Source organism: Psammomys obesus, unplaced genomic scaffold, assembly GCF_907164565.1.
Source record: "Psammomys obesus unplaced genomic scaffold, mPsaObe1.curated_primary_1811, whole genome shotgun sequence".
NCBI lineage: Eukaryota > Metazoa > Chordata > Mammalia > Rodentia > Muridae > Psammomys > Psammomys obesus.
Window position 1 is genome coordinate 1,240,346 of NW_026591560.1, and position 18,682 is coordinate 1,259,027.

General features: G+C 47.4%; 1 protein-coding gene across 11 annotated transcripts; it reads right to left on the bottom strand.

The window, feature by feature from the left end:
- Nucleotides 1-3,751: 3,751 nt before the first annotated feature.
- On the bottom strand, nucleotides 3,752-17,085 carry Sf1 (splicing factor 1). Of its 11 annotated transcripts, XM_055610407.1 has the most exons (14): nucleotides 16,683-17,084; nucleotides 14,963-15,091; nucleotides 12,278-12,353; nucleotides 9,296-9,448; nucleotides 9,022-9,111; nucleotides 8,501-8,684; nucleotides 8,292-8,407; nucleotides 8,082-8,189; nucleotides 7,207-7,387; nucleotides 6,664-6,937; nucleotides 6,324-6,383; nucleotides 6,062-6,241; nucleotides 5,101-5,305; nucleotides 3,752-4,659 (listed from the first exon to the last, which is right to left on the bottom strand). In XM_055610407.1, exons 1-14 carry the CDS (start codon nucleotides 16,711-16,713, stop codon nucleotides 4,530-4,532), a joined length of 1,917 nt encoding a protein of 638 aa, XP_055466382.1. In that variant the 5' UTR covers nucleotides 16,714-17,084; the 3' UTR covers nucleotides 3,752-4,529. The 11 variants fall into 11 exon arrangements, with proteins under 11 accessions (XP_055466382.1, XP_055466381.1, XP_055466379.1 ...); XM_055610406.1 differs by lacking the exon at nucleotides 5,101-5,305 and having other exon boundaries at nucleotides 6,664-6,916; nucleotides 16,683-17,083; XM_055610404.1 differs by lacking the exon at nucleotides 5,101-5,305 and having other exon boundaries at nucleotides 6,324-6,378; nucleotides 16,683-17,083.
- Nucleotides 17,086-18,682: the final 1,597 nt, after the last annotated feature.

Sequence of the window (18,682 nt, forward strand, 5' to 3'; positions counted from 1 at the left end):
GGTTATCAAATATAGAAGCCAGGAAGAAAACACAGATGCTTACACAGACACCTTTTTCTCTAGACTTTTCAATGTCTAGGGCCTCATACATATTAGCTAAGTGCTCTACCACAGACCTATGTCTCCAGCTCTACTTCCATTTTTATTTTTTAAATTGTATTTATTATGTGTATGTGGTGTACACATGGTGCACATATGGAGGTCAAAAGGGCAATTTTGCAAGTTAATTCCCTCCTTCCTTGGGTTCCAGGAACCAAACTCAGGTCATCAGGCTTTTGCTTCTACCCAGTGAATCATCTTGCCAGCCACGTTTGTCTTTCATATGTTCTCATTTTTTAGATATCTGTCAGCATTATGTATAATGGCTTTCTGATCATATTCATTCCCCATAGCCCTCTCCTGATTCACAATTAAGCCGGTCTACTTGTGTGGCATGTGTGTGAGAGAGACACATCACTGTGGTTGCTTACAGAAGTGTGAATGAGAGGTTTAGTGGAGCATGGGCATCTTACCAGTGTCTACATCAGTGCAGAAAATGTCTCCTCCCTCCCCCAGCAACCACTCAACAATAGATGACCAGGGAGTAGAGTCCTGTGAATCTCTCCCCCTCTAGGACAGGATGTTGGAAAGACCAATCTTGTGCAGGTAATCACAGCTGCTGGGAGTTGAAGACACCACAACATCCCACTCTATTGCCCAGCTCACACATCCTGTGCCTTCTTGGGCTGCTCTCTAAGCCTTGGGGTAGTGTATCATTTATGGCTGAACATTCAAGTCACTTACAGTTAGCATTCTGACCAGTTAGGAGTACCTGCTGTTACAACTGTGCTCCCTCCCTCCCATGCAAAACAAAGCCTCTGGGGCTAGAGATGACCAGTAATTAAAAAGGGCACTTTCTCCTCTTCCTGAGGACCCAACTTTGGGTCTTGGAACCTCTGTCAATAGCTACCAACCAATGCCCTCTTCTGACTTCCTTGGGCACATGGCATACACACACACACACACACACACACACACACACAACTGAACTTGCTGGGCATGCAGATCTCTGTGAATTGAAGTTGACCTTCAACACTAATCTATTATTTAGAAGACAATTTGATGAGACCATTTCACAAAAATCCAGTTGTTTCCCCTGTAGGACCTGTATCCTCCCTATGAGCATTTAACTAAGCTTACAGTATCAAATGCAAATTCCTTCCTATGGAGGTCTCAAATTTTCAAACGGTAGTTAATTACTCCAAGACACTCATCCCGACTACATGAATCCAAAGCAGTATAAAAACTGTTGACAATTTTCTCCCATCAGCCTGCATAGTACTTTCCCACACTACAGGACGGGCTTCCTCCCCCTTTTGGCTTTTGATCTGTCCTGCAACTGAGCATATTGTTTTAGAGCCTCCCTGACTTTTATCACCCTACCTCATTCCTGACACAGGGTCTAAAGTGAAACTGGATCTAGGAGAGTGGTCAGCTACCATTTTATTTATATATATTTAATATATATATTTAAAATATATTTTATATATTTAAAATGGTAGCTGATCACTATCCTATATACAAATTAAATGGTAGCTCTGGTTCATCATGGTAGTTGGGTTTGTTGAGCTAGTTTCTCTATGTGGCCTGTCCTGTCTGAAATTAGCTCACTGTGGACCAGGCTGGCCTCATAGAGATCTGCCTGTCTCTGTATGGAAATGAAAGGTGTGTACCACCATTGCCTAGCCATGATTTTTTTTTGGCAAATTTCACTACGTAGTTCTGGCTGAACTGAAACTATACACTAGTTTGAAACACATCCTCTCACTGGCCTAGAGCTAAACAATTTAGGCTAGACCAGCTGGCCGGTGAGTTTCAGGAATCCTCCTGTCTCCCATCTCCCCAGCTCTGTTAACACACCTAGATTTTTTTTTAGTTCTTGAGGATTTCATTTATTTTCATCTCATAGCCATGCCTACCCAATTTTGTGGCAATCTCTCTTTTATAAAAATCCACTGACAATTTGTGCTGCCCATACACACCTGGCAGGTCTCATTACAACAGCCTTGACTGGCCTAAAACCTGAACCTGGCCTCAAATTCAAAGATCCTCCTGATTGATTCTGCCTTCAAGTGCTGGATTTAAGAGTGAACCCCCACACACTGCCTTACACTGGGCATACTTCATATAGTTTGAGAATCAGACACAAATACTTGGCAGCATTTCAACAATCATATCGCTTTTTTGTTGTTGTTGGTTTTTTGAGACAGGGCTTCTCTGCTCTATCAATTCAGCCCCTACCCCCTCACACTCCTTTTCTAATCCAACCTACAGCCCACATACCATGTTACAAAGCCAAAGGCTGGACAGCCCTGCCAAGTCTAAGGCCTTATCACACACTTCCTCCATGAATTTTCTGGATCTCCACGGCAGGGCTCCCCCTTTGCTCTATATACCCTATCCCAGTGTAAGATGTACAGGCTCAAACATAGCCGTCTCTTTCACCCTTCCTCTCATCTTCACTCAAGAACATGGGTACAGTTTACTTCCCAGGACCCTGAAGTTACATCCACCCCAGACCAGAGAGCTGGCCTGCCCACCTGAACTTACACTGGGTCTGCAGAGCACTTGTCTCGGGAATGGAGACCTCATGCTGACCACCTCTACCTGACATGACCCTTGCCCAAGTCTGAAGGGGCAGAGCAACTGGCATCAAGTGAGGCAGAGCCCTGACACAATAGGACTGGGTGTTTCCTACCCAAGAGGCCATAGGACAAGTGGGTATTCCCCACCTCCTAACACTGACACCACACAAAGGTGCTTGCTGTAGCTGGGCCTTCAAAGTGTAACAAGCTCTGGCAGCAGCGATGGGGGTTGGGGCATGAGAGCACACTTGCACAGGAGGTGGGATGGCTAAGCTGTGGTTTAAGTCATTTATTGATTTTATTTCTAAAACCCACATAGTGCCACTTTGCCGCTTCCAGAGCTTCAAAGAGCTAATTAACCACCCAATGAGCCCACCAGGGAAACCAAGATAGCGAGGAAAGCAATGAGGTAAAGCCAAGGTCGAAGAGGGTAGCCAGGCTCTGTCCCCACGCTATAAGGTTAAGGACAAAAGGGTGGGCTATTAACAACTGCAGGCAAGCCACTGGACAAACCAGCAAGGCAGCTCTGCCCAGCAACAGCTGCATTAGCTGCCCATAGACCTGGCTCTTACAAAGACAGAAGGGACAATTTTTCTGGTGTCATCTGCCTACTATCTACTATCCTAAATTGTGGAACTGCAGAAGACCCTTTGCAGAGGTGCCCATTTAGTACGAGGGCAACACATTCCGCCCCAACCACTCCCCTAGGCCTGCAGTGCTGGCAGGCTGAGAGCCACCAGCAGAGAAAGAAAAAGGCCACTTGGCGGTTTTAATTTTAGCAGCTCTGAGCTTGACAAGCAGGATTAGTTGGCCTGACCTTTAGTGTTGATGCCTCCCCAGGCCCAGGTCCTGAAGTCAGGTGGCAGCTAGTAGACACAAATCCTAACTAGAGCTCATCAAATATGGGGGTTGGAGCCCCAGGAAAGGACATCAAAATAAGAGATCACTGAGATGTGGAGTAAGCCTGGTTCTCAGTTATAGCAACTAGACACAGGGTGGCAGCTGAAGCTACTCACATACAGGAGGTTGAGTTGGGGCCAAGTTTGTTAAAACAAGGTAGGTAGGGTAAACTTTGGTGCCATTATAGGTTGGGAAAAGGAGGTTTACAAAGAAAAGAAACAGACCCGGAAAACCACACTGCTCTTTTTATTCAATGGAACATCCCCCCTTAGCGCAGTGTTGAATCAAACACCGGAAAAAAAAAGCCCAGAGAAATTTTCTGTAGATAAACCAGTGAAAAGAACGCGCATTACACATTATTGTCAACATAATCACTCCATGAAGAGAGAAGGGGGCAAAGAAGCAGAATGAAGAACAAGGGACGCAAGCCCCAGACACTGCAAAACATGTGGACATCTGGGGTCAAAATAAAACATAACGGGAAGCTTTCCAGGAAGGAGAGAAGCAAATGGCAACTGAGGCAGCTTAGGTGATCAGGAGCATGGAAAAGACTCCAGGCTGGCAGTCAGGCCTATAGTGGCTTGGGCTGTGCCACTTACTGCTGACAGGAATGCAGGAAGATGTGAATCCCTGGGCCACATTAACCCCATCTAGCAATGTCAGAATTCTCAAGACTGTTTAAAAGTTGACAAAAATAAACCATCTTGGGTGTGGCCAAGGCCCTTCAACAATTTAGAACCACTGGACAACAGCCCTCCCCCACCACACACACACACATTAATGGCCACAGCCTGTGCCTAAACCATTTGCTCTTCTCTTCTTGGGAGGAGAAGAATGGAGACATGGGAAAGGATTCTATCTGCAGCAGAAGACCGGGGAGAGCATCTCCTTGGACGGAGTCTGAAGAAAGGAAAAGATAAGGAAATAACAAAGGAAAAAGATAAAAATTAATAAAAATTTCACGATATGGAGCCAGCGTGTTCCGTTTCCGTCCAGAAAAATAACTCAGGCTGCTTTGCCGAACCATCCTGTCCACCAGGGGCGCTGCTGAGGCTGTCTGCCTGGAAGGGTCACCAATGGGCGCGGAAAGTCCTCACTCTCATGGCTCGGGCCATCGCTGCCGCGGGGAGGGATCCTGGCGGCCCAGTTTGGGGAAGAGGCAAAGGGAGTTGGGTGAGGAGAGAAGAAGACAAAGAAGACACTCGATGCTACAGGGCGCCAGGAAAGCCCAAGCTGGCGCCCCTACTACCACCTGCCCATTCCCAAGCGAGTCCACAGTCACTTGGCCCAGCCCAGTGCGTGCACACACACACATGCGTGCACACACAGTCACATGCGTGCATCCCAATGTCTGGCTCCATATGGTGAGGTTCGGCGTGTGTTTAAACGAGACCAACTCTCTATGTATATAATATATATTTTCTTAAAAAAAAAAAAACAAGTCTAGTTCTGTGGTGGAGGCGGTGGGGGAGCTGGAGGCATCCCGAAGGGCGGCATGCCCGCCACCCCCATGCCCATCATGGTGACAAAGTTAGAAGGGTCCATGGGAGGCGGAGGAGGAGGGGGCGGGGCATACATCATGCCGGCGGAACCAGGTGGCGGAGGCGGCGGAGGGGGAGGGGCCCCGGGCGGCAGAGGCGGCTGGACCCCGGGGGGCAGGGGCACCATAGTGGGGTTGCCTTGCATCTGAGGGGCTCCTGGAGAAGCTGCGGCAGCCGCCTGCTGCTGTTGCCATGGCGGGATGGACCCTGTGCCAGCGCTCGTGGTGGTAGTCGTCGTATCTGGGGTAGTAAAGAAGCCCAAGGTCACACGCGCGGGGGTACACCGCGGCTCTCTGCGGCTGCTGCCTTGGGACAGGGGACGAGGGGTGCCTGCTCCTTGCTTGGCATGCGGTACGGTGGTGGGGGCGGGCGGGCGGGGCTGTCCTGGTGATGGGAGTGGAGGGGTGGGCAGGACTACCCTGGGGGTCAGCCTCATGGTCTCTGGGCTTAACAAAATAAGCCCTTTGTCACCAATGCCCCTGGAGGGGCTAAGGGGAAAGTACCAGACACAAGAACCGGCTTTGACATCCCTCCGCCCAGCCGCCGCCACCACCGAACGGCACAATCAACCTCAAGCCCACAGCTGCTCTTTTCCCTCTGAGACCCCTCCCTTATCTCTGCAGTCTCTCAGGACCAATCGCAACCCCTCCAGAACATGCATGCATTATCCCACTCTTGACTCCCGTGCACAAGGCACGGCCAAACCAGTAGCTCATTCAGCAGCTTAGCCTGGACTTCTGGTGCTCTATCTACAATAGCAAGCTCCCCTCGGACCTCCCAAGTCTCTCCCAAACACAACCACACCAAACATCAGCTCTCCCCACAAGACAGTCCTTTGGGCCAGGTAGCCTGGCTTTCAACCCCGCTGCCCTTGCTGAGACCAGAGTCTCCTCTCACCCAAGGTGTTTCCAAGCCCAAGTGAAATATGAGGTTCTTTTCCTCTCAGCCCCAGCCCACATCCCACCCACCCCCACAAGCCCAAAATATTCCACTCACTTTGCTGCCATGGCAAGGGGGTGCTGGAAGCCATACTGCTGCTGGGCGGAGGGGGTGGTGGAGGCTGCTGCTGCTGCTGCTGCCATGGAGGAAGAGGACCAGAGGGAGGAGGCGGGGGCTGCCCACTGGGAGGTGGCGGAGGCGGCGGCATCATGCCCATAGGCGGCGGTGGCATCATACCTGCAGGCAGAGTTCTGCTTTAGAGACCACGGTGCTGGGCTAGAACAGCTTCCCCCCCCAAATAAGCAAGCAGTAGCATTACCTTTTCCTTGATGCAGGCGATAGACCCCAGAGCCCACAGGCGTACTTCCCAGGTACTGATCTTGATGGAAGGAAAGAGCAGGGACTTAGCAGGACATTTGAACTGGCCAGGCAAGACAACCCCAATACCTTTCTTAGTCACAGAGCTTTTTTAAGTTATTAACCTCCCAAAAGTTCGACTGTAACAGTGGGTGGGCCTCCCCACATAAAAGGTCTTCTTTGCTTCAAGATTCAGAACACTGGTTAGCCCATCAGCACTGCTTACAGCTCACAGCCACAGGTGTGAGCAGCCTATTTCCCCCCCCCTAAACCCCAAGGTTTCTGGTCCGACACTTACTTACCCATTGGAGGAGGGCCATGATGCCCAGGTGGGTGGGGGCCCTGGTTCATCGGTGGCGGCGGCGGCTGCATCCAAGGTGGTGGAGGTCCATTTGGGTTGTGTTGCATGGGATGTCCACCATGCCCACCTGTCAGGCTGGGTAATGGGTGTGGGAAGCTGTGGGGGCCACCTCCAGGCCCACCAGGACCACCTCCATGCATGCCATGGTAGGGCCGATTCTCTGAAGGACCAGAATTCATCCAGGGTGGGCGACTCTGAGTTGTAGACATGAGAGACTATATGAGAGCATTTCCTGCCACTGTCAGTGCCTGCTCCCCCTGGTGGCAACATTGTTCTTCTGACTATGTCAGAGGACACAGTCCTTGAATATATCAAGGATAGGATCCTCTCAAAGTGAGAGACCCCACAAAGGCCAGACATCCCAGAAGAACAATGCTGCCAGCTATATCCACCTCTTAGCTTTACCCCAAACCCTTGGCCATAGCTCCTAGTCTCTGCAAAAGAGAATGGGGCAGCTAGGCCAGAGAATTGTCCCAGGGCTCACCGGTGGTGGTGGGTTGCTGGCAGGAGCAGCAGGTCTTGGTGCACTGGCCAGGGGTGTGGTGGCAGGTCCAGAGGTGGAGCCCACAGATGCAGGAACAGGAGCTTCCCCTAGCTCAGCCATAAGTGACAAATATTCTTTATCCATCCGTGCTTTATCCTGAGCTGACTGAGGGTCACCAGGCCTAAAGTAGGTTCAGAAACAAAAAGGAGAAAATACTCAAGAGAGCCATTCTGTGTCTATATTCACCACTGCCAGTCACAGCATAGGCCCTGAGTTAGAGGTCCCAATGACCAATCATTGTACAAGACCTCACCTCTTATGTTTTATCAAATCCTATCTCTATGAGACTAGAGAAATGGCTCAAGAGTTAATAGTACTTTTATTGTTCTTGCAAAGAATATGGGTTCAATTCCCAGTGCCTGCACGGCAGCTTACAACCACCTGTAACTCCAGTTCTAGGGGATCTAAAGCCCTCTTCTAACCTCCACAGGCACCAGGCATGCACACTGCAGACATACATATAGACAAAACACTCAAAATTAAAAATAAAAAAATTGTATCTTGATAGTATACAAGACTTACAGAAACTGCATCCATGTCCTCATAAGAGCCTTATGGTAATAAAACCCTAGTCTTAACAAATCTTAAGCAGTGAAGATAAATACTGCACCCAATGGAAACATTTATAGCCAGAGTGTAAGTTTCTGGATAAGACAATAAGTGGCTCTCCACATCTGCAGTCCTCAGCTCACACCACCCAGCCGTATCCACAAGGATTCTGCTCTGGTACATGAGATGAACCATGAGTCAGTATGGAAAGAAGGATTCTGAACACCAGTGGGCTGCCAAGAGTCATGCTGACAGCCAGACCTCACCTCTGAAATTTGCAATCGGAGGCAATGTGGCCAGCCCCTCCACACTTAGTACACACGGTAGTATTGGTAATGCTGCGTGTCTCTGAGCTCTGCCAGGGTCTTAGGATCCTGTTGAGGTAGAGAAATCAATTCAAAACCCCGTAAAGACCACCTTTCTACTTCAAAGGGTTCTTTAGGTTTTTATGCAGTCTTCTCAACACTATCACTGACCTGTTATCATCCTCCCGTAGAGTGCCGTTCAAGCGAGCCAACTCTCGAAGCTGCATCTTCCGTAGGTCATTCTGGTCCTCTGGGGTTTCAATACCCTGCTTCAGGATGTTTCTGATCTATTAAGACAGACCCCGCAATTAGTTGTTAAAGTGTCTGGGGCTATCACCTAGGTTTCCAGCAAGAAGGCTCCTCCTGGGCTCATCACATACCTGTTCTACTGCCTTTTTGACATTCTCCATTGTATTGGCAGTGACTAGAGCATGAAGAGGTTCATCTTCTCCTGGCAACATCTGACCATCTTTACGCCCAACTTTCCCTTCTTTCACAGATCCTTTCCCCCGTATCATGATCTTGGCATTGCATTCCTTCTCAATGTTCTTCAGGGTATTCCCTCTGTCAAAGGCAGAAAAGACTGTTTTTACAATCTGCGCAAATTCCTATTGCAGAGAGTAAAAGGGGATGGGCTGAGTAGGCATTGGTGGGAAACTGCAAAATGCAGAGAGCATCAGATTCCCTCACTAAGGACTCTGTTTCAGAGTTCTACATTAAGGTCACCCACACTCAGGATTTTACTTCTCTACAGATAATGGGGGTGGGTGGAAGCGGGAAGAGCACAAACCAAGTTTAAGCCATAATTCAGCCAAAACAAATATGGCAAATCCCAAACACAATCAAACCCTGAAACCCTAAAGGGAACTAAATGTATGCCATACACTAGTAAATTACTCACCTGGGCCCAATTAGAAGCCCCACAAAATTGATTTCTGGATACTCATCTTGGGGGATCATTACTTTATCACTCACTCGTGTTGCTGGAGGCCTAAGGAAGAAAAAATTATCATCATCTCTTTCGGGGGGGGGGGGGGTGGCGGCACACATAACCCAAACTCTTCTACAACTCAAGGATATACCATGTGAGAACTGAGCATGTGAGTCAAACAGTAAGTAATAAAACAGAATTGTCCCAGTAGGCCACATATGATTTAAATGTGCCCCCTGCTTACTTGTAATCTGCAGGTGGTTTAAAGTCTGGGTTGAGAGCAACCATCTCCGTGATGAGGGTGTGCCGTTCCTCTTCAAGCTTCTTGCGTGTACGGAACTCTCGAGTGTTAAGCCGCTTCCCCTCGCTGTTGTAGATTGGCTCAGGGGAAGGGGACCTGTGGGAGACAGATCCCCATTACCGTTCTGACCCCTACTCCCCTTGCTCCCGCATGGACTATAACAAGTCTGCCCAGCCCCTCTGCCTCTCAGATCCTAACAACTCTTCGGAGGAACCGACCATTACGTGTGCTATTCAAGATCGTGTGGAATGAGGAGATGGAATCTGACTTAACATTAGGCAAACTGGTGTGTATGTGAGAAAGAAGAAAAATGCTTTCACTTCTAAAAGTGACAAGGGAAGGGTCTATTAAAGGGAAACCTTTGGACCACAAATGGCAAGAACAAGATCATCCTCTGGAAGCTTCTTGCCAAATGCTTCTTTCATTTGAAAAAAATTATAATAACCCAGCTTGATGAACCACAGAAACCCAAGTTTAGGTGAACTGTGCCTAACAGGAAGAGCATCTGTACCCCCCTGCCACATAATGAACACAAGCTCGTTCACCCAAAGCATCTGGGACTCAAGCTACTGTAGCTACTTGGCCCCCACAATGGAGAGGAATGGTGCAAGGCTTCGTCTCTGCTTTTCCTTCAATGGCCTGGCTGTTCAAGGTGGGGAGTCTGGGTAAAGAAAACCGTTAAAATGCTAATGCAGCTTCTGCAAGAGGCTGCAAATGCAGATTTGGTCAAACACTTGTCTAGGGTCTGAACCTGTCAACAGCAAGGGGGAACTACAATTCTCCGCCAGAGTTTACAAGTCCAGAAATCTCTCTCATTTTTAAGGAATAAAATGCTGATGCTACAAGCAAAAATTAAAAAAATATATAGTAATGATAAAATGATGAGTTTACCACAGCTTGATTTTTGCGGTAAAAAAAAAAAAACAAAAAAAGAGAGAAGTTACACTCCTAGAACTGAGGTAAGATTATAAAAAGGACATAGCTTGATACTCTGTATGAAAATTTAGTAGCAGCTGCAAGAAGGGAAGAGACCATGTGGATCAGGTTATTTTAAAAATCATCCTGAAAAGTAGTCCCGACCCCTACACCCTTGGTTTAGTTGAGGAAACTGTGCCTAGTTGGAGAGCAAGAACTGAACTCGGCTGCTCCCACTGTCTTCAGCCTAAAGGGAACCATGTCATACCAGGTTACACACACGATGGAATAAAAGGTCAGGTTTGTTCGTGGCTAATGACGGCTAAATGACACCTCCGTTTCTAGCATCTGTATGAACTGTTAGCACAATTCAGTCATAGTGAACACAAGCAAACATCCCCAACTCATTAGACTGTCATCTTACACACTTAAGTCTACAACACATTTTAAAGCATTTTAATTGTGCAAGTTAAGCAGCATCAAAATAGCAAAGTGGCTTAATTCTGAAATACACCTTCTTAAGAAATCATCTTATTAAGGTAAGAAACTCATGTATTTCCCTCCAACCTGGGCTTAAAAAGCAAAAGCAATCAGGCATTAGGGCCTCTCAAAATTGAGCATATACAGGGAGGAGAAACTCTGCTCTGCTTTTACTCATTTCTAGCATGTCCACCCCATTGCTACCTAAAATTGAGTGTTTCTGGCTAATTACCAAATTGTACAAGAACCAAATTGGCCTTTTAAAGGCTTCATAACCATTTAACCTCTTCCCAAACTGTGGAAGTGAAAAGCAAAAGCTAGCAATCTAGAGGTTAGACTGGCCGGACTTCTTCACCTAGAAGAGGCATCGACATCAACTGCACTCTAATCCCGGTTCTCCAGGAAGCAAACAAGGTTTGTTAAAAACTCAACCTTTGGAGGAATTGCCTGGTAACCTGTAGACATACCATTAAAGGGGAAATGGCCAAAAAGGCACTAAACAGTTGTGGTCTATAACCTATAATATAAATCTTTAAAAAACTGAAAAACAAAAATCTTCAAATCAAAAAAAGAAATATAAGACACAACTTTCCAACCAAAATCTATACATAAAAATGTAACAAACTGATAAGCAAAAGAAGGTCAATATGGAGAAATTATTAAGGTTTTTTGTTTGTTTGTTTCATGGCATGGCAAGGGGCAGCAGAACTGTGTGACTTCTAAAGCCATTACCAGCCAGGATAACAAAAGCCAGAAACACCTTCAAACCAATCGTTTCAACTATGCTACATGCACTGAGAGGTTTCAGCAGAAGCGTACTGTCTACTAAATGAGCAGACCTATCAGGCAGTAAAATTTCACTTACAACGTTCCTCTCTCAAACTTTTCAGAGGTGAGAGAAACTATAAACGGAAATGGCATGACCACAGCTGTTTGAGGCCCACATTCCCTTTTAAAAACAAAAAGGTAATAATTCAGGGATTGGTTGCTTGCTTTCCCCTCCCAAAACCCGCCGGCAATGGCCAAGGCTGAAAATTAACTGGCAATGAAGGAAGTTGGTTAGAAATCTTCTGATTTTAAAACAATCACAAAACCACAAGCAGGTAAGACTTCAACAAGCTTGGCCTGCTCAAATTCAGTGATGGTTAAAAATATTCTCAAATCCCTGCATAGCATACCAATGAGAAAAACCAACCCCTGTGCTTTCAGCCAAAGCAGCCAGTGAAAAGGCAGGCTAATGGCCACCCACCCTCACTGTCCCTAGGGGTGGGCAAATTACCAAGTTAAAATCTACATGCTTACCAATTACAAACCAGTGATTCATTTTCTTTTCTTATTCTCCCATTAAATTTCATTCCAATTTTCTCTAACTGTTGACTGCACATACATTCTGCTATTTAAACCCTGGTCAGAATACCAGTCGTCTTAACTAGGATTTTATTGAACTGACACAGTATGTTGCCACCAGTAAAAACATATTGAGAAAAAGGTAAAAGCGTTACTGTCAGCTGGTTAAAACTGTTTCCCAACCTGTCCTCAGGGTTAGGGGGGATGCCCAGGTCTCCTGTGCGCAGTTTACGAGTCAGGTCTTCTATCTGTAGTTGCACTGGAAGAAACCAGGTTAGGAAAGAAAAAAAAAGGATGGAAAAAAGACAATGTTACCAAAAAACATCTCAAATCTCAATAACAAGCATGAAGAACTCGGAGACTTTGAAAGGGACGACTGATCAGTGACACACTGAGGCAAAACCCCCAACCACCTAGCAGCAGAAGTCCATTTACATCTACAGTTAATTTTCACTTCAAAATGAAATTAAGGAAGCAAACAGTTTGTTGGAAGAGGGGTTAGCAGTTAAGACTGTTCACTACAGCTTACAATTTCAATTATCAAGGTGTTCACCTCTCCCTTCCCCACCAACACTTAAGATTGGCACCCTGAACCAACAGCATTTAAGATACCACAGTACCTGCTTCCCACCAAACTCAGGGAAAGACTTAAGTTTCTATTTCTTCAATAAATATTAAACACAGCCCAAAATTACTCAATTAACATGGGATAACAAAAATAGCAGTTGAGCAAAGATCATTTTTATTAAAACCAAGTTTAAAACTCTTTAATCAAGACATTTAATAACCAACATCCTAGAGATCTATATGCATACTTTCTGTACAACCAGACCCATACTAAAGGAGTCCCCCAGTACCTGCAGCTTTACTCAAATAGTGAACAAACCACATACCTTTCTTTATAATCCAGTGGGCCTAGTTAAGATGCTGTAAAAGCTTATGCTTTTTTTTTTTTTTTTTTTTTTTTTTTTTGCTTTCTATTGGTTTTTGCAGACTGGGTTTCAAAACCCCTGACTATGCCCAGTGTCCTAGAACACACCATGTAAACCACACTGGCTTAGAAATCAAAATCGACCACCTCTGCCTCATTGTGTTAAAGGTGTGTGCTACTACACCAGGGTATGAGTTTATTTTCACACTATCTGCTGATGTCCCGGGAAGGTGTGTAAAAGGTGCAAAGTGAAGGTCAAGGAGAATATATGTGGCCCCGAGGTTTGAAACAGAGATGAGGGTTTCACTAAAAGCTGCCAGTAACTCAGGTAAAGTGTAATACAGCAGTAGGATAGAAAACCTAGACTTCCTCACTATGTATGTAACTACCTCTCCTGTATCTTTATCCAGCCCCATGTTTCTCATCAGGCAGTAAGCGCACGCTTTACTCACAATTAGAATTAATGTATATTTAACTACAAATAACTCTAACTTTAAAGCATGTCTCACAGAACTATATATTTCCATGCTGAAATACTGATAAAAAAAATTAATAGTGAGAGAATACTAAGGACATTTGGACAAAGCAAGTGTGTGCTAAGGGACAGTTGCTCTCCAAGCTCCTTTACTCTAAACAAGTTCTAGGCTTGTAGTCTGACATTAAACTCAGAAACTGAGAGGAACTACCAAAGGCAACTACCTATTACTTGTGGGATCAGACGTGAATAAACGCCTAGCACTGAAGAGTAAATCTGAAAAGGCTTCTATTTCCCACGAAGCAAAAACCTATACATAATAACTTCTGAGTCTGTCTATTTCAATGGAAGATGTAAATTGTCCCTAAGGGCTTAATGCATTAACTAGGCCTCCAGAGGAAGAGAGGGGAGTTGTAAAGTATTAAGTGTTTATCAGATTTTGTGTTCTTGGGCTATGACGCCACTAGGGACATTTTACAAGGTTACAAGGTCCAATACTGGTCTAATGACCCCCAAAGGTTGGGTAAGAGGTAAACAGCAGCAGGGAAAAAGTAGTATTAGTAGTAATGTAAGAAGCAGACAATTCCAACGCCTCAAAATTCTCAGCAATCTAAAAACCAGGAAATAAGACCCTTCAGGTATAGAGCACATTAACCTTGAAGCTGTGTTTGTGAAGGCCACAGCTTCATGGACCCACGAGGTTTCTGCCCCAAAGAGGATGTTTACTTGGTTAGTTGAAAATGTTTATCAAGTGCACTTTTTTGAGACAGTGGGACAGATATATAAAAATTGCATCAATGACCTTAGTTTTTAAGTAATTTTGAGATTTAACTTCAACTCTACTGTGGACAGTAACTTAATTTTTAAAATCCTGCCACCATCTCATTTCAAACCAAACAGTAAACCCTTCCCAGCAGAGTCCTTTAATTGTAAATTACAAGAGCCTTCATTTTTAAGTCAGCTCTCTAAGAACAGACAAGAAAAGGTAATGAAGGGAAAGATTAGATTCAACAAAATGGGTGAACTGTAAATACTTTCAGAGCCACTTTCTGTTTAAACTGTTTTGTACCTATAAAAAGCAAAACCACATTTTTTAGGGAAAGGGAACCACAACATTAAGGTGAAAGACCATGCTACAAAAAGGCACCTGGTTTACAATACCTGCAGTGTTCTCCACTGGGGCCTGTCCAGAGGCAGGTAACATTCACCTCATCAATGAGCAAGAACAGCAGCTGAGAAGTGTGCTGCTTAGCTAATGTCTATTTGCCGCTAAGAGCAGGCCCAAACAAGAAGCTACAAACGCAGGACTGGCCGAGCAAATCACAGTTTACCACAAAGCTATGAAAGCACAGCTGATCACACCTTGTTCCCAAGACTAAAATCTCAGACTTTCAACAGTTTGTCACTGAGAATAAGAGCAGTAAAGTCTGAAGATGCATCTGGATACAGAACGTGTATTTACCTATATAAGCTCTTTCTTGCTCCCGAGTCAATCCAGGGGGGATAACTGTAGGCATGCCTGGAATCACTGTCTTCTGTTCCATTGTGTCTTGGTTCCAACGGCTCCTCTTCCTCTTCTTGCTTGGGAAGTCTAAACACAGACAGAGTCCATCAGGTGGAAATATGAACCAGAAGAGTGACTACCAACAGGTAGTTCATGATAATTAAAATTGAAACACAAATCCACCTAAAATTTAAAAGCGAAGGAACTGAAACCTCAGAGATCAGAGAAGAAAACAAGCAGCCACTACAAAGGTATCTGGTCCTCCTGCCAGAAAAGTTAAGGGACACTTCACGTTTACATTTGCCCCCTTTCCCCCCACAAGAACTTGCTGGAATGTAAATACAAGGAACAAATTTTCTTTTGTGGTATTGTACATGCCAAGTGAGGGCTCTACCACTGAAGCATATGTCCAATTCTTCGGGTTTTTTGGTTGGTTGTTTTTTTGAGATCATAGTCTCTCTACAAAACCCTGGCTGTCCTAAACTATATAGATCAGGCTGGCTTCACACTGCTTCCACCTGCCTCTGCCTCCATAGTGCTGGGATTAAAGGCATTGGCCACCATGCCCTTGCTTCCTATTCTTAATGCACAGAAACCCCAAAAGGAATTGATAAGATACACATTACCAGTTCTGAATGCCTTAAAGGGCTGAAAAGATAAGAGAGATGGAAAATCGGGCCTACAAAGCATTGGAAAGACAAGCTCCAAGATGACAAAGCAACCAAATCTCCTGCCACACATCACTAATTAAAAAAATCCCATCCTTCAGGAAGACCATCCTCACACGTAGCAAGAGCAGCATTTAGTTTTCTGACCAGTGGACACTTGTCATCACAGCTGATACATCAAAATGTTTCCCTACATTTACCACAAAAGGTTTTCTATTTCTCAGGATTACAAGCTCAGAAAAAAAAAGGCTTTTATAACAGCACGGGGAAAGCTGGTCACTCTGAGAACCTTCTAGAAAACAAAAGGAGATTAACAGCCTTAATAAAAGATTCAACCCAAACATCCTTAGAAGCCTTCTGAACTCTTACTGTAGAAAGACACACTCTTGTCACGGGACTGGTCTCCCCAAGCCATAAAGAGGGCCACCAGCACCACGCCGTTACGTGGAGCTTTCACACTCTCCTGTCCCCCCCCCCCCCAACCAGAAGCTCGGGGGGTGGGGGGTGCAACAGGTGGCCTCGCCAAGCTATCAGAATTGCGCCACAAAGCCTGGACGCCTCACTGCGTCTGCGCAGAGAACGCTTCCTCCCGCCCGCCTGCCTCCCACGGAGCGCGTGCGCACTCGGCGCCTCCCAAACCAGGCCGCGCGTACTCCGGGGCGCGTCCGCCCGAGCCTCCCGTGCGCGCGCGCGCGCCTTCGCCGCGTGCAACCGCGGTCGCGCAGCCCCTCGGTCGGCCGGTCCGGTCCGCGCGACGCCTCTCGCGCCCTCTCGGCCCGACTCACCCCCGCCGCCGCCGCAGGCCCGGCCCGGCCCGGCCGCTGGTCTCGGCGCGGAGGCGACCCTCGGTGGAAGAGGGGCGGCCGCTGTGGCGGCGGCGCCGCTGACGACAGGGCCGCGCAGAGCCCCCGGCGACCTCCCCGGCGGCGGGGGCCCGAGCGCCGAGCGGCACGGCTCGGAGCCGCCTCCGGGCCCAGGAAGCGGGGGAAGGCCTGGTAGGCCCGGCTTACCCAACGGCGTGGCGTTCGCTCCGGTCGCCATGGCGCCCCGGGGGACCGGCACCGGCGGCTCCTCGTCCTCGGCGGCGGCTTCTCCTTCACGAACCTTCCGGGGTTGGGGAGGGAGGGGACCCGACGACGCTGCTCAGGAGCGCGGGGAGCGCGTCCTCTCACGCGGCGGGCGGCGGCGGCGCCAGACGCACAAAGAGGGAGGAGAGAGGACGCCGCGGGGGCGGGCCGGGGGCGGCGGGGCCGCGGCCTGGATTGGGCCGGCCCGAGGTGAGGTCGGAGCCGGCGGCCTCCGATTGGCGGAGCGCTGGTCCTTCTCGCTACGTGTCGGGATTGGCCGAACCGTTAGGCCAGGCGACGAAATGGCGGCGGGGCCGGGCGAGCGGGGAGGCGTCGCAGCGCGCACTCCGTTTGTTACTGCGCGGACTGCGCTCCCGAGCCCGAGAGGCGGGGGGTGTAGGGCAAAGTCTGTGACGCAGAGCGAACGGCCAGCTCATTGGCTGGAGGCGGCGGGGTCGAGCCTCTCGGCGGCGTCGGGCCTCGGGATTGGCTGAAGCGACTCGCCCCTCCCCCGGGGACCAGTTGCTGGGGGATCGAGAAAAACCGGAGGTGGAGCCCGGAACGGAGGCGGTGCGCGTGCGCGGTGGAGCCGAGCGGCCCGAGTGACGTTAGTCATTGTGCCAGAGGTAACCAGGAACCGCGGGGAAGGGGCGGGCTCGAGCGGACGGACTGGGCACGTCGACGCCGCAGGTAGAAGAGGAAGGGTTACGGAAGAGCTCTAAAATAGGGTAGTTTTTTAAGGTTTTATTCAATTCTGGACTTGTCAGCGCACGCCTTAATCCCAAAACCCAGTAGGCAGAGGCAGGCTGATCTCTGTAAGAAAGTAAACGTCTGGTCAGTGGGGCGCTGATGGGGCGCTCGCCCTTCATCCCAGCACTCGGGAAGCAAAGGCAGGCGGATCTCTCGAGTTCGAGGCCATCCTGGTCTACCAGAGTGAGTTGCAGGCCAGCCAAGGCTGCCTCGGAAACAGAAAATCTGAAGTAACAGAACAGCATATAACCTCACATGTAAAACAACAGAGTAATCAAAGTAGTGGGCTATCACCCATTCATCTGAGAGGCAGAAACAGGAGAGCTGCCATGAGTCTAAGATTTTTGAGGCTAGCCTAGAATACAGTATGTCTGTCTCAAAAAAAGGGGGGGGGGGGAAGGCCAGGCTTAGTGGCACATACCTGTAATCTTCCAAGGAAAATCGGGAGCTCAAAGTGAGTCTTAGGAGGAGGCAAAACACAAAGTCAATTCAAAAGTTAGCTTACAAGTGTGCACTCTCATTGAAATCTCAGTGTGTTGGGCATTTTATTAAGTTTATCTTAAAATTACATATCCATAAAAAAGGAAGGAATTACAGCTGGGATACAAAGTGAATCAAATGTGATTAATTAAAAACTTAATGAAAATTTTTTTTAAAAAAGGAAGGAACTTGTAAATGAAACTGAGGCCAGACGTGCCTTCCATATAGGAGACAAAGAATATTCTTGTAGAAAAACAGGTTAACATAAAATAGAAGTGGGGATAGGATTCTCACAAAGCTGGTTATTTCAACCCAGTAGAGAGAAATATGTTTAAATCATGTAGAGTGGCTGGAGATGGATCAGCAGATAAGACCACAGGCCATTCCTCCAGAGACCCCGGTTTGATTCCCAGCACCCACGTGATGGCTCACAGCCATCTATAACTTCAGTCTCACAGAATCCAAAAGCCCTCTTCTGGCCTCACAGGTGCTGCATACGTGACTTATATGCAGACAGAACACCCATATACATAAGACATAAATAAAATTTTTAAAATGATGTAGAAAAATCTGAAAAACATGTAAAAGACAATTTAGAAGATTTGGGGTATAATCTAGGAATTGAGAGACTACAAAGACAAGAAACTCAAGTGTGCTGGATGGGACATGTCAACAGACCATAACAGATAAGGGAGAAAATTGCCCCACAACAG

Coding starts and splice junctions, on each gene's coding strand:
- Sf1 (XM_055610397.1), bottom strand. CDS start 16,713: ATGGCGACCGGAGCGAACGCCACGCCGTTGG. Junction 6,938..7,206: donor CCAGCAACCCACCACCACCG/GTGAGCCCTGGG, acceptor GCTCTCATATAG/TCTCTCATGTCTACAACTCA. Junction 6,242..6,323: donor TCGCCTGCATCAAGGAAAAG/GTAATGCTACTG, acceptor CTCTGCCTGCAG/GTATGATGCCACCGCCGCCT.